This window comes from Phascolarctos cinereus, unplaced genomic scaffold, assembly GCF_003287225.1.
Source record: "Phascolarctos cinereus isolate Bilbo 61053 unplaced genomic scaffold, phaCin_HiC Scaffold_3;HRSCAF=262, whole genome shotgun sequence".
In the NCBI taxonomy this organism is placed as follows: Eukaryota; Metazoa; Chordata; class Mammalia; order Diprotodontia; family Phascolarctidae; genus Phascolarctos; species Phascolarctos cinereus.
In genome coordinates this window covers 252502162-252526318 of record NW_027555736.1, presented here as the reverse complement: position 1 = coordinate 252526318, position 24157 = coordinate 252502162, and the positions used below count along the sequence as shown (strand labels likewise).

Genomic DNA, 24157 nt, shown 5'->3' with positions numbered 1-24157 from the left:
TAAGTTTATTATCATATAGAATATATAATACATATGAAATAAATTTTACATCTTTGTATTTTGTCCAAAGGCCACAGCTGAGGCTAACAATTTAGCAGCTGTTGCAACTGCCAAGGATACATATAACAAAAGAATGGAAGAGGTAAGAATAAAAATGCAATGCTTTGAACACATTTATAATATAGCAAATTAGCATTTCTATCAGCTATTCCTTCTTATTCCTTTAGTCAATAAACATTTATTAAGCATCTACTTTGTGCCAGGCACTGTGCTAAGCACATTGTGCATTGACAGAAAGTGGAAGGCAACTCTGGCCAACTTTTCTTTTTTCTGGCCAACTTTTTATCATGTTTCATTCAGGCATCTATCTATAGACCTCCAAGTAAACTACAGGAAAAAATAATCTTCCTTGGTAGAGAAAGCAAGAAGGAAACTGAAAATATGTGCATGGATCAGGGTAGATCTAGTACCACAACTGGAAAAACAATTTTAAATGCCATGCCTTACTTATCCCATAATTATTTTTCAATATTTATTCTTTGTGTATGAAAGATAATGTATTAGTTATGTGAGGGATAGAGAGTTTAAGGTCCCTTTATTTTCAATGATAAGAGTTTTAGTTAAAATTCAAATATTTCAGAGTTTAGTTTTTATCAGACCACCCTGCCTATGAAAAATGAACACTATAAGACAATCTGAATACAAGACAGTGGTTATGGTGAATAGTTATATTGGTTGGTGTACATGTTTCTGTCCTCAATTATGTTTAATCCCAACCCTTTCCTACCTTTTGTAGATTTGTGGGGGTGACAAACCATTTCTAGCACCCACCGACCTGCAGAACAAACACCTGGAACTCAAGGAGGAATCAATTAAGCTGTTCCGTGGGGTCAAAAAGATGGGTGGGGAGGAATTTAGCCGTCGTTACTTGCAACAACTGGAGAGTGAAATAGATGAGCTCTACATACAATATATCAAGCATAATGACAGCAAGAACATTTTTCATGCAGCACGCACCCCAGCCACACTGTTTGTGGTCATTTTCATCACTTATGTCATTGCTGGTGTAACGGGATTCATTGGTTTGGACATTATAGCCAGCTTATGCAACATGATCATGGGACTGACCCTTATCACTCTCTGTACCTGGGCGTACATCCGATATTCTGGGGAATACCGAGAATTGGGAGCAGTTATAGACCAGGTGGCTGCTGCCTTGTGGGACCAGGTAGGATGCTTTAACTTATATTATTGGTTAAAAAATAGTTTTCTCATTTTAATCCCATTTGTTTCCAAAAATATTTGATCACACAAAATGCTTTTAATTGTTTATATCCTTGTAAGAGAATCAATGAATGTGACATAGTAAACAGAGGGCCAGCCTTGATGTCAGGAAGACCTGGGTTTAAGTCTTGCCCCTGATTCATGGATGTGTGGTGTCAACACAGTACATCCTCTTTGACAGTGTCAACACCTTTAGCAAGGATGATCTCCAAATTATTTCTCACAAAGCCACAAAATTTTATAGCTGGAAGGAGCCCAAGTAGCCATCTAATTCAGCTCATACTCAACTAAGAACCCCTACTATAATATGCCCAGCAAGTGGTTATCTGCATAAAGACCTCCAATGAGGAGGAACTTCCTTCCTCCTGAGGCAGCCCATTACACTTTTGAACACTGTAGATTTTCTAACTTTTAACAACTTGCCTCTTTATAACTTCCTTTCTCTAAGTCACTAACAAAAAGTGTTTTAAAAAAACAGCAGCAACAACAAAGAGCCAAGCACAGACCTTTGGGGCAGTCTACTGGAGGCCTCTTGACAACTTGACAACAAACTATTAATAACTACTTTTTTAGCGTTGTCATTCAGTCAGTTCTAAATCACATTAGCATCTACTTTGCATTTCTCTAGCTTCTCCAAAAAATAGGATAAGATACTTTTTCAAATGTTTTGCTAAAATTAAGTGTATCCATAGCATTCCCTATTAGCTTAGTAACCTGTTCAAAAAAGGAAAAAGGGTAAGTCTGGCATGACATGTTCTTAATGAAGCCATGATGGCTCTTTTTAATTACTGTTTCCCTTTAAAGTGTTTAGTAACTCTTTAATGATCCATTTACTCTTTGATCCAGTGATGCTGGCTTCCTAACTATTCCTCAGATAAAACATCTTGCCTCAGGGCATTTTCATTGGCTGTCCCTCTTACAGGAAACACTCTCCCTCCTCATCTCTGGTCTTCCTTCAAGTCCTTCAAGTCTCCTCTCCTCTCCTCTCCTCTCCCCACAAGGAGTATCATGCCCTTACCTGAGGGTGTTCTGCTCAAAAGAAGGCAAATTTTGATGACTGAAACCTACCTAGGTTTACTGCCTAGATTTCTTTCTTAAAGTCCATGCCTTAAGGCCAATTCACTGGAGCTCTCTTTGATTGGACAATAGATCCCTGACCAAGCCCCACTTAATGTTTACTTTTTGGGTCCTCCTGACTCTGAGTGAATGCAAATAGTAATTATTTCTCTTTTTGCCAGCAACTCTGAGGGTCTTCCCTTCCCAGTTAGATGATGATGATGATGATGATGATGATGATGATGATGATGATGATGATTAATTATCATTATTAAAGGGGCCATCCCTTGACTCACTTCTTAAGCAGGCCTATTCACTGAATGGGCATTGCCCCACAGACAGTGAGAACCCAGAAAGACCTTAAAAAGGCCAACATCTCCCACTGCATCCTGGGCCATCTCCAGTCATCCTAATCTATATCTGGCCACTGGACCCAGATGGCTCTGGAAGAGAAAGTGACACTGGTGACTCTGCACTGCCCTCCCTGACTCAAATCCAATTCAATTGCAAGTCATGTCATCACCTTCCTGATGTCATGGTCCTCTTGGAGAACAAAGGACAAGCTACAAAAAACACACAACCCAGCTAAAACCCTTCTCTTTTCCAATCCCTCTTAATTCTTGTGTCTTCCCTCTCTTATTTCCAATTTATCCTGTATATAGCTTGCTTGTACAATTATATACATACACAGTTAGATTAGTGAGTAATTAGTAATTAACCCCATTAGATTGTGAGCTCAAGGGCAGGGCCTGTCTTTTGCCTTTTGTTGTATCCCCAAAGCTTAGTACAGTTCCTAGCACAAAGTAAGTGCTTAATAAATGTTTATTTACGACCCTGAGAGACCTTCTACGTCTTAACCTATGATCCTAGGATAGCTTTAAAGTTTCTAGAGTCTACGAGCCTTTAACCACTCTTGTTTCTTACTCCTAAATCATGTTTTTTCAACATAATTTTCACTTCCCAGTTTCATGTCTTTTCTTTGAAGTCACTCAGTGACTTCAAAATATTTATTGATTTATTTGGAAGTATTTGTATAGAATTTCTCTTATGTCTTCAACAAGTGTTCCTAGAGAAATTGTAATTCTTGCAAATGCTTATAAACACAGCAACATAAAATTATGTCTCATGAATTTGTTTTATGTTGTCCTTAGAACCACTATAAAACCAATTCCAACAGCACTTTTTTTAAGCTCTCTACGTAGAACCAGTCAACCATTTTTCTATTTAGATGATTAGATAAAGTATTTATTAAGTACTTACTATGTGCCAAACATTGTGAATATACATACAAGTAAAAAAAGAAAGGTAGCCCCTGCCCTCATTTAACACAAAAAGAAATGGGATTTTACAGATAGAAATAATTTTTCCAAATCAATGGAAACAAGTATGTCCCATAGATCATAATACAAACTCTATATAAGGAAAATATCCTCAAGTAATCACCAGGTAGTGACCGTATTCTTATATTTGAATGATGTAATGGAGAATTTCACTGTGTGGTCAATAATGAATAAAGAAATTATTCTTAAAGACTAAAAGGAAAACAAATAATGCAGATTTCTGAAAAGGTAGCCTGTCTAAAAATAAAATGATAATCATTTTGCATGTAAGGTAAATGTTGGTAAGATTTAACAAGTTACCTTAATTGCACCAGAAAAATAAGGGGGCAAGCAGCTCAAAATGATTTATCACAAGATGCCAGATGAAGGTTAATCCCCAATGCTCAATAACTTAGACTATGGGTACCTATACTAAAAAACTAAGGCTCTACTTAGATGATATGGACTTACAAGTTGTTCTGGGGATAAATGGATAGGAGCTAAATAACACAGTCCTCCCACAGAATCAGGAAAAGTCAGGTTGTGTTGCAGTCACTAAGATTTACAAAATAGTTTAAGCTTATGAGAAACTCTTACAAATTAGATTTTCTTTAGCTACGTTTGAATCAAATGGATTGGCAACACTGCTGCATATGTACAGGTTACCACCTAATTGGGCTTTGCTATCATTTGCTGTTTTGGAACTGCATATACACCACCATTGCAAAGCATTTTATTTCCAAACACAAAGAGATATGAGAGAGCTTAGAAAATAATGACTTGACAGAGTTGCATAGGGAATCACAGGACTCCAATGAAGTTTTCATCTCTTTATCCTTAGCTCACTCTCTTAAAATGTCATTAATAAAGTTTGCTCATTTAATCTATTTTGTTATTCTAGATTTTTTTCACTTGTTTATTCAGATAATTAGAGTAAATTAAAGGACACTGGAGTTGAGAATTTTTTGAGGAAAATAAATATACTCAATGCCTCTGCAATTTGCCCAGATATCACTGAATGACTGATTCACATCAGGACAAAACTTCATATCAAGTTATAATAGATTTAGAAATAATTGAGCATTTTATATTTCAAGATTTTATTAGGAACTTACTAATTTGCAACATCTTTGAGAAAATGTAGATATTATAAAGCAGCAATAACACTAACAACCTTTTTTTTTTGCATGTGAACCCCAAAGTTCATAGATTCTGCAGTCTGTAGATTATGTATTACTGAATTCTTCAAATTACGCTGATGAATCATGAAATCAATATGGCGAAATCTTGGGTTATTTCCCTTTTCCAAAAGCTAATAGTGTGGCAGTCCTCTAAATAAAGTATAAATATCAGTTATAAATGAAGCAAAATGAATACACAGATACTATTTTTTTTTCCCTTTTCAACTGCCTTTACCACAGGGAAGCACAAATGAGGTAAGTAAATTTTTCTCTTAAAAGCTTATCTTTATTAAATATATGTAATAGTATTTTCTCTGCAACTACATAGTTACTAAATGCTTTGACATTTTTTAAAAGACAATTTTCCCCTCCTTAATGTAGAATAAAGTAGTCTTTGAACTTTTTGGTCAACACTTAATTGTGAATGGCTTTCATTTTATATGGCTTTTACATAATATTTGATTTATCCCTTCAATTACTTTGAGCAGAAACCTAGCCTGGAAATCAAGTTCCCCATAGTTTATAATGTTTCTGTGGATATCTGTTTTGTTTTTCAGTGCTTACACATTTTCATAATTCTTAAGTATTTCTGGTACACCATTTTCTCCTATATTGCAAAGCAAAGTGAGCAGAATTATGAACCCTGAACCTTAACCTGAGGGAAAATTAACCTAAAAGATATAGAATATAAATCATTTGTAATTTGATATTACTTACTTGAGTTACAGAGATCATCCTTATAAATACATTCTACAGCGTTCTTGGCATATCTCAGCTCTGATCTATTAATCAGGTTTTTATAAATCTAATTTTATCTTTTTACATATAAAGGAGTCACACTCCTGAGGAAAAAGTTTGATCTTCAATTTTGTACTTACTTGTTAACCTAGAGAAAGGTGGACTTCTCTAGACTAATTCTTTTTAGAAAGTCATGGTGGTCCATGATTACATTGGCTTAGAGGCTCATCATTCTCATCTTAGTATTAATTGTTCCAAGTCTGAATCATTTGTGCCTTAGTTAGCACTGATACTAACTCTAATTTAATATCTATAATACAGCAATAAAGAAGTCTTAATGTAGGAAAACCTATTCAATAAGTATTTATTAAATTCCTGCTCTGTTGGGCACTATACTCGCCATTAGACAAATACAAAAACCAAGGAATATCTAAAAGAGCTTATATTCTCTTAAGAGCAAAAAACATACATAAAAGTAAGTAAATACAAAATGTATACACACTAAAGAGGAAAATAATTTCATGAGAAATGTGAAAGACTAGAAGGACCAATAAGTTTTTTGGGGAAGAGTCATTTGAAATGAGTCCTGAATCAAACTTGTTGCAAGAGGTAGAGGGAAGAAGAGAAAGTATGTATCTAGTTATTTTCAGATTGTATCCTCTACTGGAATTTGTATCCCCAGAGCTTAATATGGTGATAAACAGATAGAGAGTATTTAATAAATGATTGCCAACTGACTAAATGAAAACAACAGTAAAAGACAATTCGTATTAAATATAAAGACCAATTTGCACAATAGATCATCTTTCTAAGAAAAGAATACTATAAGAACACAATGTTCATCATATTTTCTGATGTAGTTACCACAGCATTGTTTTACTTAACTAATTTTGTTACAAAGGAGATAATGGTTGTGTTTTTTAAAAGCATCAATTTAAAAAGGGCCAGGGGAGACTGGATCCACGCAAATTTATGTGATGTAACCTCAAATGGACCTTCATTGATTCCATTCCTTTTACACATCCCTAATCAATTCATTATCTCACTCATTCCAACAGCTTTTCCAAACATAATCAACCCCTTCTCAAATTTCCCAAAGTTCTCCAGCCTCCAGTCCTTTTACCTGAGAACCTTGACACATTTCTTTTAAAAAAAAAATTGAGACTTCACTTCCTCTTATCTCATCTTGTCACTCAGATGCCTTCCCCCATCATCACTTTTGCTTTTGTAACATTCCTCTATTTGCACACGTGAACATCCATTCTTTTCCATCAGACTAAGGCCATTTGCTGATAGCTCCTTCTTCTTCCTTCCTTATATTCATATCACCCAGATACCTTCTGCCATCATGTCTTCATTCACCCTTATTGCATATCAAAAAAGTGGCCCTTTCTTGCTAAGGCTAACCCTTTAACATGCATATGAGTGGTCCTATTATATCCTGTTTTTTCCAGCAGATTTCCCCCTCTCTATCACCCATATCTTCTCAGACCTCCCATGGCTTCCCCTACTACTGCCCATGCTCTCAGCTGACAACCTTGTCTCATATTTCACTCAAAAAAAAAAATGAGGTCATTCACAAAGAGCTCTCACTTCTCCCCTCCTCATTTCATATCACTAAGGTGCCTTCTACCACTTTCTTCTCCTTCACCCCTCTCACATGAAGGAGGCAGCTCTTCTTGGCAAGCCAAATTCCTCTATCTATACAATTGATCCCATTCCATCCCATCTTTTCCAATAAATTCTCCTCCCCCTCCCCCAATCAAGCCCACTCTCTCTTATCTTCAAACTCTCTCTCCCTACTGGCTACTTCCCTACTACTTACAAACATGCCCATGTCTCTTCCATCCTGAAAAAACCCCTCACTTTGATCCATCCTGCTGTCATACTCTATCTCTTCTCCCTTCTGTGCCTGGACTCCTTGAAAAGGCTGTCAACAGTCATCGCTGCGCTGAATGGGTCCAATATTAAATTTTAGTTTTCATCTTCTTATCTCTAAAATCTAACATCTAACATTATTTACCTAAAAACCACTTTCCCCAAAGTTACTATTGATCTCTTTAATTGCCAAATGGCCTTTTATCTCCTTGGCCTTTTCACATTCTCAATAACCTTCTAACCCTGGATACTTTCTTTTTTCTAAGCTTTCATGACACTACTCAATCCTAGACAAACTGATTTCCAGTTTACTCAGCAGTTTTTGTCAAACAGTGAGTTCTTGTCCCCAAAACTTGGATCTTTGGGTTTGTCAGATACTAAATTGCTATGGTCGTTTACTACTGTGTATTGTGAACCGAATCTATTCCACTGATCCACTGCTCTCTTTCATAGTCAGTACCAGCTGTTTTCATGATTACTGCTTTGTAATAGTTTGAGATCTGGCATGGCTAATCCACTTTTCTTTACAATTTTTTTTCATTGATTCCCTTGACATTCTTGACCTTTTATTCTTCCAGATGAATCTGTCATTCTTTTTCTAGCTTTCTAGCTCTACAAAATAATTTTTGGTAGATTGCTTGTTATGGAACTAAGTAAGAAAATTAAGTTAGGTACAATTGCAATGTTTATTATATTGCCTCAGCCTACCCATGACTAAATCATATTTTTTCAATTGTGCAGATCTAACTTTATTTATGTGAAAAGTGTTTTGTAATTGTGTTCATATAATTCCTGAGTTTGCTTTGGCAGGTAGACTCCCAAGCATTTTATATTGTCTACAGTTATGGAATTTCTCTATCTCTTACTACTTTGTTAGTAATCTATAGAAATGCTGATGATTTATATACATTTATTTTGCATACTATAACTTTGCTAAAGTTAATTACTTCAACTTTTTTAGTTGATTCTCTAGAATTCTCTAAGTATAGCATTATAACATCACCAAAGAATGACAGTTTTATTCCATCATCACCTATTCTAATTCCTTTAATTTTTTTTCTTTATTGCTATAGCTAGTACTTCTACAACATTGAACAATAATGATGATAATGGGCACCCTGCTTCATCCTGATCTTATTGGGAAGGCTTCTAGTTTATCCCCATTACAGACAATGCTTAGTAATGGTTTTAGACAGACACTACTTATCATTTTAAGGAAAGCTCCATTCATTCCTATGCTTTCTATTGTTTTTAAATAGGAATGAGCGTTGTGGTTTGTCAAGAGCTTTTTCTGCACCAATTGAGATAATCCTATGATTTGTTAGTTTTGTTATTGATGTGACTAATTATGCCAATAGTTTTCCTAATATTCAATCAGCCCTGTATTCCTGATATAAATCCCACCTGGTCCTAGTGTATGAGCTTTGTGATAGATTGCTGTGATCTTTTTGCTAGCATTTTATTTAAAATTTTTGCATCAATATTCATTAAGGAAATTGGTCTATAGTATTTGTTCTCTGTTTTTGCTCTTCCCGGTATAGGCATCAAAACCATATTTGTGTTGTAAAAGAAATTTAGCAGGACTATTTCTTTGCCTATGTTTCCAAATAGTTTATATAGTTTTGAAATCAATTGTTCTTTATATGTTTGGTAGAATTCACTTGTGAATCCATCTGGTCCTTATGATTTCTTCTAAGGTAGCTTGTTCAATTTCTTTTTCCTGGATAGGGTTATTTAGGTATTCTATTTCATCTTTTGTTAACCTAGACAATTTATACTTTTATAAATATTTATCCATTTCACTTAGATTGTCAAGTTTACCAGCATACAGTTGGGCAAAATAGTTCCTAATAATTGTTTTAATTTCATCTTCATTGGTACTGAATTTACCTTTTTCATTTCATTTCTTTCATACGGGTAATTTGGTTTTCTTCTTCCATTAAATCAATTAACCAAAGGTTAACCTATTTTATTGGTTTTTACATAAAACCAGCTTCTGGTTTTATCAGTTCAATGGTTTTGTTACAATTCTGTTAATCTCTCATTCGATTTTCAGGATTTCCAATTTGGTGTTTAATTGGGGATTCTTAATTTGTTCTTTTTCTAGTTTTCTTTTTTAGTTGCATACCCAATTCTGTTGGTCTGTTCTTTCTAAATTTTGTTGATGTAAAATTTCCCATAAGTACTGCTTTGACTACATCCCACAAATTTTGGTGTGTTGTCTCATGGTTGTCATTCTCTTCAATTATTCATTGTTTCTATGATTTCTGACCCACTCGTTCTTTAGGATTAGATTAGTTTCCAATTAATTTTTCATCACTATTTCCATGGCCTTTTATTGAATTATGAATGAAAAGGATGCATTTAACATTTCTGCTTTTCTGCATTTGGCTGTTAGGTTTTAATACACGATCAGTTTTTCTGTAGGTGCTGCGTATCACTGAGAAAAAGGTATATTCCTTTCTCTTCCTGTTCCATTTTCTCCAGACGTCAATCATATCTAACTTTTCTAAAATTCTCTTCATCTCCTTAACTTCGTTCTTGTTCATTTTTTTGGTTAGATTTATCTAGTTCTGAGGGGAAAGTTTCATAGGTGAGTTCATCCCAATCACATTCGCAGTTATGATTTCTGTGCATTTCCCTCCATCCTGCTTTTTTCCCCCTCTTTACCTTTCTCTCTCCTTTCAGCCTGCCCCACCTCAAAAGTGTTTTGCTTCTGACCAATGCCTCCCACAATTCATCCTCCTGTCTATCAGACTCTCCCCTGCTCTTAAACTCTTCCCCTCTACCTTCCTGTAGGGTAAGACAGATTTCTATACCCAACTGAGTGTGTATGTTATTCCCTCTTTGAGCCAATTATGATGACAGTAAGGTTCAAGTGATGCCCATCCCTCTCTTTTTCCCTCCACTGTAAAAGCTTTCATGCCTCTTTTACCTACCTTTCTTCCCCTTCTCCCAGTGATTACCTCTTTCTCACCCTTTAATTTTTTTATACCATCCCATCATAGTCAACTCTGTGCCCTTTGTCTAGGTAACACTCCTAAATGCCCTAATGATGATAAAGGTCTTAAGAACTATAAGTATGATTTTTCCATATAGGAATGTTAACAGTTTAACCTTATTGAATCCCTTATGATTTCTCTTTCCTATTTACCCTTTTATGCTTGAGTCTTGTATTTTAAAGTGAAATTTTTCTATTCAGTTCTGGTCTTCTCATTAGGAATGCTTGAAAGTCCTCAATTTCATTAAGTATTTTGGTGGACTTCAAGTTCAATATGAGCTGAAAGCATAATATGCTGATATGATCTCACATATTTTGTACATCATATATGATCAACAGCTTATAAGCCTGAATTAAGAAAGATACAGTATCCAGAACTGGGGAAGTAATAACCCTGCTGTACCCTGTCCTGGTCAGACCAATAGTGTGTTCAGTCTTTTGGGAAGAACATTGATAAGCTGGAGACTATCTTGAAGATAACTATACATATGGTGAAGAATCAACTAAGTTCAGTTGAAAGAACTTTTCACATTTAACCTCATGATGAAAAGACTCAGCAGAGATATGATAGCTGTCTTCAAACAGGGCTATTATATGGATAGGGGATCCAACTCCTTTTGAACTTGGGGCAACAGGAACAAGTCACAAAGAGAACAATTTTGGCTTGATATAAGGTATAACTTGATGATTAAGAAAATGGAGTGTTTAAGACACTCAAAAAAGAACAATTCTGAGATATAATTATGTTTGCCTACTTAAATGTTTAATAATATTAACTATGCTTTTGAAGTTATTCTTTTGTATTTTCAGGCTTTATATAAACTCTACAGTGCAGCATCAACCCACAGACATTTGTATCATCATGCTTTTCCTGCATCAAAATCAAACCCTACTGAAGAATCAAAACGCAAGAAAATGTAATCCACATTTTAAAAATAGGTGCATGAACATTTATCCATTAAATCATCAGTTACATGTATCCATGTACATATTTTAAAGTATTTAAGATTAAAACAAAAAATTGAAAATCGTCTGTTTCCTCTTTAAGTATTTAATAAGCAAATATAAGCATGGTTTCCCAATTTTTCTGTGACACATATTATAAGTTAATATTAAAATGTATTCTCTTATTTATTAATATAATACATGTGTTCCACTTGAATTCACTAACTAATACTACTGGCTTATAATTAATTTAAATGTGTAGTGGTATTCCTACAAGTTTCTATATGCTAATTTGATTTCTGAAGAAATAAACTAAAAATCATATAAGTATTTGTATAAGCATAGTATAGTAATCCAATGTTTGATACATACTATATCACCTTATATGTACTATGAACTCTTAATTATTTTAAGTACACTTGATAGAACCTTTTCATTTGCTGTGCCAAAAACTGAAGATTTTTTTCCTTTATCATGATTAAAGCAGTGCTTCTATTTGTCATAAATGAACAAAAAAGACTTTTGCACATATATTTGAAAGTTTTACTGTCCTGTATTCTTTTTTCCACTTAGATTATATAAAATGTATTCTTTACAGGTTTATTCTTTGACCAGATGGAACTATTATTAAAGTTCACTTTCCTGAGAGATTGATTATAAGTCATTAGAATATTTGAGAGGTTTGTAAAGGTTATCACAATTTATAAACACTATATTTTTACAAAAATTGGATTTTGTTAAAAATGTACTTTGAGATTTGAAGAAATGTAGACACTTCCCTCTATATCTAAAGATCAATTGATAAACTAGAGTAAAATTTTCATTTTAATCATTAAGTCTAAACACAGACTTTTAGAATAAACATGTGGAAAGGCACAAGTTAAACTTACAAAGAAACTGAGAGTTTAGTATTCTTGATCAGACTTCATATTACAAAAAAGGGTCCCCTGAGGGAAAGCAAATTATACTCTAATACTGCCTAATTTCTTAAAAAAACAAAAAAGGAAAGCGAAAAAAAAACCTCTACTCCTAATCAGAACAATATAAATGGAAAAAGAATTTGTCCACTATATAGAATGAGAGAGCTCTTTAACGTCTGCATGTCTAGCATGTACTATCTATTACACATCGAAGACAGTTAAGAAGTACAATAACGTCATAATCTTCACTCTGTCAGTGATATTTCTGATTATTTCAACTACTCTTCTCTACTGCTATACGAGTATATTGAATAACATGAACCTCGGCAAACATACTTAAATTTCATAAAACTGTAATTAAGAAGCTTAACATAAGATGAAAAACCTATAAACATTAGTAATATTTTAATTATAGTACAGCCTCACTAACACTCTACTATGTGGTATTATTAATGCAAATAATAATTGACAAAAAATACTCACTCTGAAAAAAACAAAAATTTGAAATTTATTGACTTCTTGGGATTTATAAGGAAATGTTACATGAAATCCTTCTAAAGTATTGCACTAAACTAGATCCCAAACATTTAGACAACTTACGGAACCAATGAAAAATAACTCAGAAGAGTAGTTATACAACCTAAAAGCTTTACAAAAAAAAAACCAAAAAACCTCTTACAACATGGAAAAATGTCAAATCATTTTGAAAAAAAATTTTTTCTTGCTGAATCCCTGATCTTTACAACTTAAAGCAACCTGTCAACATGTCAGGATATCAGTCTACAAAAAAAGACCACAATGACTACATTAAGCTATGTTGTGTTTCTCCAACATTGTACTAAGATCAGTAAAAGTCATGGGCCTTAAGAGTTCAAGCCAGTCATTTCATAAATGTGGAACTGACGTTCAGAGAAGTCAGATGTCATGACCAAGGTCACACAGGTGGCAAATTGCAAAGACAGGATTCTTATTCGGGTCCTCTTTCCTATCTGTGTACACTGTCTCCCAGAGGTAGGCTTGTGCCTCAGGACACTTAGTACTGTGAGACTGATCCAAGTGCCTCTCCCTCTTATGCTAAAGAATGTTTTTGGAAGTGAACTGAAAACATCTTTAAATAAAGCTTTCTTGAAGTTCTTAAAAGTCAAAATGAAAAGTTCATTATGTGAAAGTTATAAGCGATTCCCCCATTCCAACATGTTTTGTACTATTACACAGTATTTTAATTATCCATATAATTTCAGTTTAATACATAAAGAAAGCCATAAACATCTAAGTATGCATGTGCATGTGCAAGCACACACATATACACACACAAACATATGGGTGTGTCAGACTTGATTTTTCCATAGGTGTTTCTCAGCCCTAAGAGACTACCAAATGATGATTTTGTGTTTAGTAATAGTTGTCTGGTAGTGACAGTGTGCCTCATTACATGTCTTTATTTATAAAATTCATAAGGCAGTTTCCTAAACAATGCAATTTTTAGAAGGTAATGTTGAAATCAAGTAATCTCAACAATACCTGGCTCTCAAGGGAATAAGCTAACTTTATTTTTTTAATCAATAAAAGGAGTTTTTTATTCTATAAACCAAATACATGTAGAATTACATTCAATAGTGCAATATCAACAAAATGAAAGCTGCTTTTCTTAGCCAAAACAGTTTTTAAAAAAGTAAAAATATTTCAAAGTCATTATAAAACTTCACAAATTTTCATTAAAAATTAGCTTAAAAATTTTTGCCATGTTGCTGGGCATACCACTGCTGTCTCTGTTTGCGGTTTTCTAACTCTGTGAGAAGAGCTTCTCTGTATGCTTCATATAATTTAACAATACGTTCCAGTTCTTTCATGAAGAGCAGCTTTAGCATTCCCTGGTATGTATCAAGATCAGCAAGCTGGAAGAGTTCCCATTTCAGAATATGGTCATACCTGTTTTAAAAACATAGACAACAACCAACATATATTCACTAAATCATAAAGACAGATTTTTTAAAAAAATTTATTTTGATTTATCAACAATCACTTCCATAAGCTTTTGAGTTTTAAATTTTTCTTCCCCACCTCCCTCCCAAGACGGTACACAATCTGATATAGGCTATACATATACATTCTTATTAAACATATTTTCACATTAGTGATGATAGACAGGTAGATGGGTGAAGACAGATTTTTCACAACATGAATTATTCCATTTTTCCAACAAAAAAAAAATTACACACAAGAATTCCTAGCTTAGAAACACTGGTCACAATGTCAATCACAAAATGAAGTTGTTCTTAAGAAAGAAACTTAGTACTACTTTACTTTTGACTTAGGTTATAAAGGCACACACGTTTTCTTTAGTTTCTATTAGGACATGGTCTGATATTTATCTATATCAGAAAAGCAATGTGGCATGTTGGATAGTAAACTGGCTTGACAGCCAGGAAAACCTAGGTTCAATCCTGCCTCTGACACTTACTGGCTTATGGGAACCTAGGCACTTAATGTCTGTGCTCCAAGTAAACTCTCCAAAGTTTCAGGACAGATGCTGATCTTTAATGGTAGAGGAAGGAAGTTAATTCAGGAGGAAGGGAACCATTCGATTCAAGTCAGTAAGCATTAACTACCTACAATATACCAGACATTGTCCTAATCATTGGTGATATGACAAAAGCAAAACATTCTTTTCCTTCAAGGAAATTTTTAAGCTAATTTTATTTAAGATAAAAATATTTACTAAGCAGCTACTTTATATATGACCCTGTGCTAAGTACTGGGTATACAAAGATAAAAATGAAACAATCCCTGCACATGAACTTACATTCTAACAGGGGAAACAATATATTCATATGCAAATATGGAGAGAACATGCATACAGATATATACAAAAGCTCAAAGAAGGCAGAGATATTTTCTTAAAGATAGAAAATTAAGGCACATTAAATTACCCAATAAGTTGGTAAAATGATAACTTACACAAATTAGTTGACAGTTTCAAATTCATAAGAGTATCCTTAGCACAATGATTTTAAAAGTTAGTCACTATTGAGACGAACAAGTGATAAAAAAGAAAATAACACTTTTAAAGATTTATAAAGTTTTACATACTAGTAATTCAGTTCATCCTCACAGCAAGCCTGTAAGGTAGGTTCTATTATTATTTCTATTTTACAGATGATGAAATACAATGAGATGGCCGCAAAATACCTTAACAAGCGCACAATACTAGGCAGAGAGCAGTTCAGGCATGTCTCAGAAATCCAGATGCAAGAGCCAGCAAGGTCCAGGGGAGTTGAGGTGATGAGCTCCATGGCAAGGGAAAGGTGGGGAAGGAACTGTGAAGCTCAGTGAGGGAAGTGGTCCTCGTTACATCCTGAGAGTCACTTCATAGGAGGGGAGAAAAAAAGAGCTCAACCAACAGATCTGGACATAGTAGTAAAAAGGTTCCGAGCAGGATCTGAGTAATCCCAGCACAAATTAGCATCCAGGCTGCCGGGTCCTAAACTACAAAAGGAAACAATGCCAAACAATTCCCTCAGAAGGAGAGGCCTAGTTTTAGTCACCACATTTAGGAACAAGCAGGGCCTGCCCACACCGCTGGGAACGTAGGAACTTGACCCAAGCAAAGGCCACCCAACCTACACACTAGGCTGATGAGATGAGCAAACTCACCAAATACTCTAAAGAAATACCTGAGAGATACCTAAGGGGTAAACCTCGAAGAAGAGTAACCCCACAAGTCCAAGTAGAGCCTCAGAGGGAAAACATGTCTTAGACACAAGGATTACAAGAGTATTTGAAGAAATGAAATGAGGTGGAGCCACAGTAAGGATCAAACAAGATTTGGCAGCAACTATAATGAAGAGATGAGCTTGAAATATTGTGTTCTAAAAGGCATATAACAAAGTCTTACAACCAAGAATGATTCATCCAGCCAAACCTAATGTAATCCTATAGGGTAAAACAACAGGCTGCTGAAATAGAGTATTTCCAAATATTCCTAATGAAAACAAAAGCTAAACACATCTGATGAGTCTATGTGGGGATGAACTGTTAATAATGCTAATGGGGGGGATAAGAACCACAAATCTCCCTAGAACTATAGAAATATGTTTAAAGGCCATAAGGAAAGCCAAATATGACACAAGGTGCAAGGTTGGTCTCAGGACTAGACAGAAATGGGAAGGAAACGGGTTTATACTGAGATAGGAAAGATGCAATAGATGTACATAAGATGTAACAGAGGTACATAAAATGAAGAGTTATTTAAATATGGAGAAAGTATGGGAGGGGAAAGGGTATGCCACAAACCTCACTTTCACCTGAACCTGAAAAGGATGACTGAACAAAATTACATCCTATTCCTACACACACACACACACACACACACACACACACACACACACACACCCAAGATCATGGCATGGAAATACATTAAATGGGAGAAGAAGGGGTGCAAAAGAGCAGAAATAGCTCATTTCATTTATACAACAAAATTCCTCTCTAATCATCTTCTTCATATTTGTAAAGATGAGGCGAGGAAAAAAAAAGGAAAAAACTAGAAGGCAGGAAGGAAGGAAATACACAATTACCAACCATAATCATATGGGACAATCTCACCAATAAAATGGAAGAGCAGAATGCACCGGAAAACATATTCAAACCATATGCCAACAGTTGAAACACAAAAATGCACATGGATAAATACTAAGAGGCTGCAGCAAAATTGATTATGGTTCACCTGAAGCCAAAGGTAGCAATTGTGATTTCATAAGAAGCTACAGCAAATAGACATAATAAAGAGATAAGTAGGGAAGCAATACGATGCTCAAAGGAACCATAAATAACAAATCAAGAGCACTAATGATAATCACTGAAAAGCAAATTATCTCGATTCTTTTTTTTTTCTTTTTGCAAGGCAATCAGTGTTAAGTGATTTGCCCAGAGTCACACAGCTAGTGAGTATCATGTGTCTGAAGCTGGATTTGAATTCAGGTCCTCCTGACTCCAGGGCTGGTGCTCCATCCATTGAACCACTTAGTTGCCCCCAGCAAATAATCTCAATAAGAAAAGGAAATAGGAAAATAGGAAAAAGTTAATCAAATTGCAGGGACTAAAACTATATTAGTAGCAGATGTCAAGAACTTCTTTCAGAGCTAAATAAATCTAAATAAACAAAAAAAGATGTTAAGGACTTGCACAGAATTTAATAATAATAAGAGATGCTAAGCACCTGGTGATTACTGAATAGGAGTTAAAAGCAGTTTATATACTCAGTCATGTATGGAAGCTTTACAAAAACGGATGATATACTACAGCATAAGGAATTCCCCAAAAATTCAGAAAAATGAAAATACTCAACATTTAATAATCAAATGCAATTAAAATTATATTCAATAAAAGACTTTCAAAAAATTAAAAACTAATTAGAGTCTAAACAGCATAATTCTAAAAACTGGTAGGTCAAGAAACAAATTAGAGAAACGATAGGAAATCTCATTAAAGAAAATGACAATAATGAGAAAATACACCAAAACTTACGAGTAAATCAGTTCTTCAGAAAAAATTAACATCACAACAAAACAAAGAAAGAACAAATCAATGAACTGGGTATAAATCTTTTTTTAACTTGGGGGCAGCTACAGCGGATAGAGCACCTGAGTCAGGAGGACCTGAGTTTAAATCTGGCCTTAGATACATAACACTCAATAGCTGTGTGACTCTGGGCAAGTCACTTCACCCCAACTGCCTCACCAAATTAAAAAAAAAATTAATTTGTACAAATAAATCCCAAACTAAACAATGAAGCAGAAATTCTAAAATTTATAGGGGAAATTAGTAAAATTTTTTAAAAATGTAATTCATAAGACAGCGCCAATTTAAAAGAAACTAATAAATTAGTTTACATGATTTTAGAAGAATGGAAAACAAAACTTTTCATGAGAGGGAAAGGAGATTTTACAAAAAATAAATTATCAGAATAATAGAAGAAAACAATTTGTTAAAAATTAGAATTGGGCAAGTGGAAGCTAATGACTCTATGAAATATCAAGAATTAGTCAAACAGCAATAGAAGAATGAAAAAATTGAAGAAAACCTAAAATACCTTATCGGTAAAACAAATGACCCAGAAAACAGATCCAGAAGAGACAATTTTAAAATTACTGGTCTACCTTAAAACCACGATGAAAGAAAAAAAAAAGCGTGGACAGCATCTTTCAGGAAATCATAAAGGAAAACTGCCTTGAGGTCCTAGACCCAGAAGGTAAAATAGTCATTGAAAGAATCCATCAATCACCTCCTGAAAGAGATGCCAAATTGAAAACGCCAAGGAATACTGTAGCCAAATTCCAAAATTACCAGGTCAAAGAGAAAATGCTGCAAGTAGCCAGAAGGAAACAATTTAGATATCATGGAACCACAGTAAGGATTTTGCAGGACCTTGCAGCTTCTACATTAAAAGATCATAGGGCACGGAATATGATATTCCATAAGGCAAAGGAGCTTGGATTACAACCAAAGATCAACTACCCAGCGAAAATGAGCATAATTTTTCAGGGGAGGAGATGGACATTCAATGAAACAGGGGACTTCCAAACCTTCCTGATGAAAAGACCAGAACTCAACGGAAAATTTGATCTTTAAATACAAAACTCAAGAGAGGCATAAAAAGGTAAACAGAAAAAAAAAACATGTCAATAATAAGGGCAAACTGTTTACATCCCTATGAGGGAAGGTGACACTTATAACTCCTGAGAACTGCACCTTTATTATGACATTTAAAAGGGCTATACATAGACAGAGAGAGTGGGTATAAGTTGACTTTCATATGATGATAAAAAATCTAAATAAGTGGTGAAAAGGGATTGTACTGGGAGAAGAAGAAAGAAGGAGGCAGAAAAGGGTAAATTACATCACATAAAATGGCACAAAAACCTATTACAGTAGAGGGAAAGAAGGCAGGGAAACGAGCATTGTCTGAATCTTACTTTCATCAGATTTGGCTCAATACAGAATAACATAATCAGTTAGGAATAGAAATCTAACAACCTAGAGGAAGTAGAAAGGGAAAGGAAAAAGAAGAGGGAGGGGGCGGATAGAAGGAAGGAAGGGCAGACTAAGGGAGGTGGTGGCAAAACCCTAGTTGAGGATGGAAAGGGAAAAAAGGAGAGAGAAAAGCATAAACAGGGGGAAAATAGAATGGAAAGAAAGACACAGATAGTAATCATAACTGTAAATGTGAATGGGATGAACTCTTCCATAAAACAGAAACAGATAGAAGAGCGGATTAAGAATCATAATCCTACAATACATTGTTCACAGGAAACACATTTGAAGCAGAGGGATACACACAGAGTAAAGGTATAAGACTGGAGCAGAATATCATATGCTTCAGCTGAAGTAAAAAAAGCAGGGGTAGCAATCCTGATCTCAAACAAAGCAAAAGAAATATAAGCTAACAATCAACATATGAAAAAGTATTCCAAATTGCCTAAGTGACTATGAGGTTCTATCTCATATTCATCAGAATGACAGAACTGAGAAAAAGAAGAAAATGGCAAAAGGTTATAGTAAAACAGGCATTTCAATGAGTGCTTAGGCAGAGCTGTGAATAAGTCCAACAATTCTGGAAAATGATATGGCATTATGTTCCAAGAGTCACTGAGCTGTGTCTATCCCTTGACTCAAAGATACCCAAAAGAGACCAAAGAAGGAAAAAATATGTACAAAATATTAAGCAGCAGCTCTTTTTCTAGAGCCCAAAATAGGAAACTAAAGGGATCCCACACATTAGGGAATAATTAAACAAACTGTGACATATGAATGTATAAGAATATTATTACGCCATAAGAAATTATGAAATAGCTTTAGAGGAATCTGGGAAGATTGCTTTGAAGTGATGAAAAGTGGACAGAAATAGAACAACTTGTACAATGACAAAAACACTATAAAGGAAAATAACTTTTAAATACTTTCGAAGAAATTAAATTGATTCTATATCACTTTATAATTTTGTAATTGATCCTTCTGTATTAACACCCCATTTTGTATGATTGCTCAAGCAATCATCTATTCTTGCCTCAATCTGTTATCTCTGAGGGATGTAAGTGGATAACCAGGAAGTCTAGTCCACTACCTCTAACCTTGTTAAGTGGATTCAAACACTGAATATTTCTTAGTCACAGTAGTTCAGTTATCCTTCTGAGTTAATTAAAAGAAAACTTGCTACCCCTCTTCATACCTTCAGCTTCTGGGAAAATACATTTGGTGTAATCTTTTAAGTCCTAAAGCTAGCTCTAAGAGATACATTGTCCTTGAAGTGTTCTTGGTACAATTAAAGAAAGTCTTATGTCCCTAATAAACCTTTGCAGGCACCAGGGAGTCTGCTAACTCAGGTCCACTAACAAGATCTGCAACATGCAGATCGGTCCCATAAATCAAGCAAGCATTCCTTTGTGATGGGGAAGTGAGTGCTAGTCCTGTTTTTGATGTAACAATCATATTGTTCTCACCTCCAAGATGCTGTCTATCCTGTATCCAATGCCACTGTCTTTCCCACCTACCCAACTCTGTACTCCTCAAAACTATATTAGGGCAGATGAGCTCTACCTTGGTGTCACTGAGAGAGGCCACTGACCCAATTTTTTGGTTAGTGCTAGCCTAATAAACCAATCATGCTCAGACCACTGTCTCTCAGTTTACCTTAATGTTCAAATGTAACACCTTAAGCATCTAATTAATGCCATAAGATCAAAGTACTAAAGATGAAACACATACCCTACCTCTTACCAGAGGTGGTTGTTTCTGTCTGTCCTTCATTCTTGAGAGGACCATGACATCAGGAAAGTGATGCCATGACTTGCGAGTGAATTGGATTGAAGAGAGGGATGGCTGTGCAAAGTCACCAGCCTCACTTTCACCTCTGGAACCATCTGGGTCCAGTGGCCAGATACAGATCAAGGCAACTGGAGATGGTCCCCTGCCAGAGATAGGAATTTAAATGCACAAGACATATGTGTGTGTGTGTGTGTGTGTGTGTGTGTGTGTGTGTGTGTGTGAGAGTGTGTGTGTGCACATATACATACATATAATACATAAGTGTGTATATGTATCTGTATATACGTATGTGTGCATGTATGTATTTGGATATGGCCAATATGGGGATTTATTTTATTGATATATACATACATGCATATATATATATATATATATACACACACACACGTATACATATACATATACATATACATATACATATACATATACATATACATATACATATACATATACATATACATATACATATACATATACATATACATATACATATGCATATACATATACATATACATATACATATACATATACATATACATATACACACATACATATATATATAGTACGCATACATACATATGTATTTATATATGCCAGTTACATACCTCCTTTGGTAGTTCAGTATAACACTAAAGATAGCCAGACACACAGAGGCATGCATGCACCCATGTGTGCATGTGTGTGTTATATCCCATCCTAAAGAAAGTCAACGTCAATGAATATTCAAATTGCAAAAAAACTGTGCTCACCCCACATGCCGGCAAGGTTATGTTCAGCAACACATAAACCAAGAATCACCAGAGGTGAAAGCTGGCTATCGAAAAAGCAGAGAAACTACTACAGACTAGACTGCCAACATTTGCTGAACTACGGAGAAAGCAAGGGAGTTCCAGAAAAACATCTACTTCTGCTTAACGGAATACACTACAGCTTTTTACTATGTGGATTACAATAAAATGTGGCAAATCCACCAGATCACCTTATTTGTCTCCGAAAGAACCTACACGCAAATCAAGAACCAGCAGTTAGAAACGAACATAGAACAACTGATTGGTTTAAGATTGGAAAAGGAATAGCACAAGGCTGTATGTTGTCATCCTATTTATTTAGCTTATATACAGAGCACATCATGCAAAACGCCAGGCTGAATGAATCAAAAGCTGGAATCAAGGTTGCTGAGACAAACATCAGCAATCTCAGATAGGCAGATCATACCACTCTGATGACAGAAAGTGAAGAAGTAAGAAGAATCTTGATGAGGGTGAAAGGAGAGTACAAAAAGCTGGCTTGAAGCTTAACATTTAAAAAAAACAAACTAAGATCATGGCATCTCATCCCATCACTTCCTGGCAAACAGGAGAAACAGAAGCAATGTACACACACACACACACACACACACGTGTATATGTGTGTGTTATGAGGGGCTTATTTTATTTTTTGTTAAATTGGGAGTGGAAGGGCAGCTAGGTGACGCAGTGGATAGAGAACTGGCCCTGAAGTCAGGAGGACCTGAGTTCAAATACGGCCTCAGACCAAACACTTGACACTTACTAGCTGTGTGACCCTGGGCAAGTCACTTAACCCCAATTGCCATAAATAAATATATACATACATATACACACAAATAAATAAATACATAAACAAATGAATGAATGAATGAATGAACGAATAAATAAAGTGGGAGTGGAAGTGAAAAAGTTACTAAACATTTGTAAAAATAAATCTGCAGGTGGAGGTAAGTGGCACACTAAGGGCACACCGACCCTGGAGTCAGGAGGACCTGAGTTCAAATCTGGCCTCAGACACATAACATTCTCTAGCTGTGTGACTCTGGGCAAGTCACTTAACCCCAATTGCCTCACACACACACACAAACAAATTGCAAACAATTTTTTTTTAAAGAAATTAAGAAAAGAACCTAACTGAAGCCAATTCTATACCACCAGAAGTTAACTGAGGAAAGGAACAAAGAAAATTAAAAGAAAAGTCATCAAGGTGAAAAGAGAATAAGATAGCTTTGAGGTATGGTCCCAGAGGTAAATCCACTATATCAAAGGGGAGGAGTTGGAAAGTAAGCAGTGGCCTGCCTGTTGGTCTTCCTGCAGTGTCTCCACACTCCAATCCATCCTCCATTCAGCAACCAAAATGATTTTCCTAAAGGAGAGATGCATCATCCACCTACTAAACAAACTGTATTGGCACCATATGGACTCCAGGATAATATACAAAGACTTTGGCTCAGCTTTCAAAACTGCTCATAGCCCAGCCCTTTTCTATTTTTCTCTTCTTCTTACACCTTACTCCCTACTATGTACTCTTTTATTCAGTAACACTGGCCTTCCTGATGTACCACCAATAAAACACTCTACCTCTCTACTGCAGTCTGTTCCCAACACCCGAAACGATCTCTCTCCATTTCAACCCCCTGCCTTCCCTGCTTTAAATCCCAAGTAAAATCTCATCTCCAGGAGATAAGAAGACTTTCCCAACCTCTCTCTCTCTTACTTACTTCCTACTTATCCTGTAGCTTGCCTGTATATATTTGTTTGCATGTTTTTGTTGTTCAGTCATATTCTCTGACTCTTCATGACCCCACATGGGGTTTTTCTTGGCAAATACACTGGAGTGGTTTACCATTTCCTTCTCCAGTGGATTAAGACAAACAGAGGTTATGTGCCTTGACCTGGGTCACGCAACTAGTTAGTGTCTGAGGTCAGATTTGAACTCAGGTCTTCCTGACTCCAGGCTCAGAGCTCTATCCACTGAATCATCCAGCTGCCTCTAACCTGGCACAAAGCAGGTACTTAGCAAATGTTTATTAACAGACTATACTGTTATACGCTAACAAAACTGAGAACACAAAAGAAAAAGAGAAATACTTTCAAAAATATAAACTACCCAAATTTTCAGGAGACCACATAGAGATCTTTAATACCTCAATCTTAGAAAAGGAAATATAAATAGCTGCAAAGGAAATACTAAAGAAAAAAAACTGTTCTGATGGATTCATAGGAG

General features: G+C 35.3%; 2 protein-coding genes across 5 annotated transcripts in view; one reads left to right on the top strand and one right to left on the bottom strand.

Annotated features, from left to right (window-relative positions):
* ATL1 (atlastin GTPase 1) overlaps positions 1-12048 on the top strand; it is a 91722-nt gene extending 79674 nt beyond the window's left edge. The window contains exons 11-14 of one of the 2 annotated variants that reach the window (XM_021004651.2): positions 71-142; positions 797-1228; positions 5081-5095; positions 11268-12048. In XM_021004651.2, coding sequence (XP_020860310.1) covers positions 71-142; positions 797-1228; positions 5081-5095; positions 11268-11378 — 630 coding nt within the window. In that variant the 3' untranslated portion in view covers positions 11379-12048. The remainder of the gene's footprint in view (positions 1-70; positions 143-796; positions 1229-5080; positions 5096-11267) is intronic. The other variant, XM_021004650.2, reaches the window with a different exon arrangement.
* Positions 12049-12807: 759 nt separating this feature from the next.
* The window catches only part of SAV1 (salvador family WW domain containing protein 1), a 63556-nt gene continuing 52206 nt past the window's right edge, over positions 12808-24157 (bottom strand). For 2 of the 3 annotated variants that reach the window (XM_021004652.2, XM_021004654.2), the window contains one exon: positions 12808-14251. In XM_021004652.2, coding sequence (XP_020860311.1) covers positions 14050-14251 — 202 coding nt within the window. In that variant the 3' untranslated portion in view covers positions 12808-14049. The remainder of the gene's footprint in view (positions 14252-24157) is intronic. The other variant, XM_021004653.2, reaches the window with a different exon arrangement.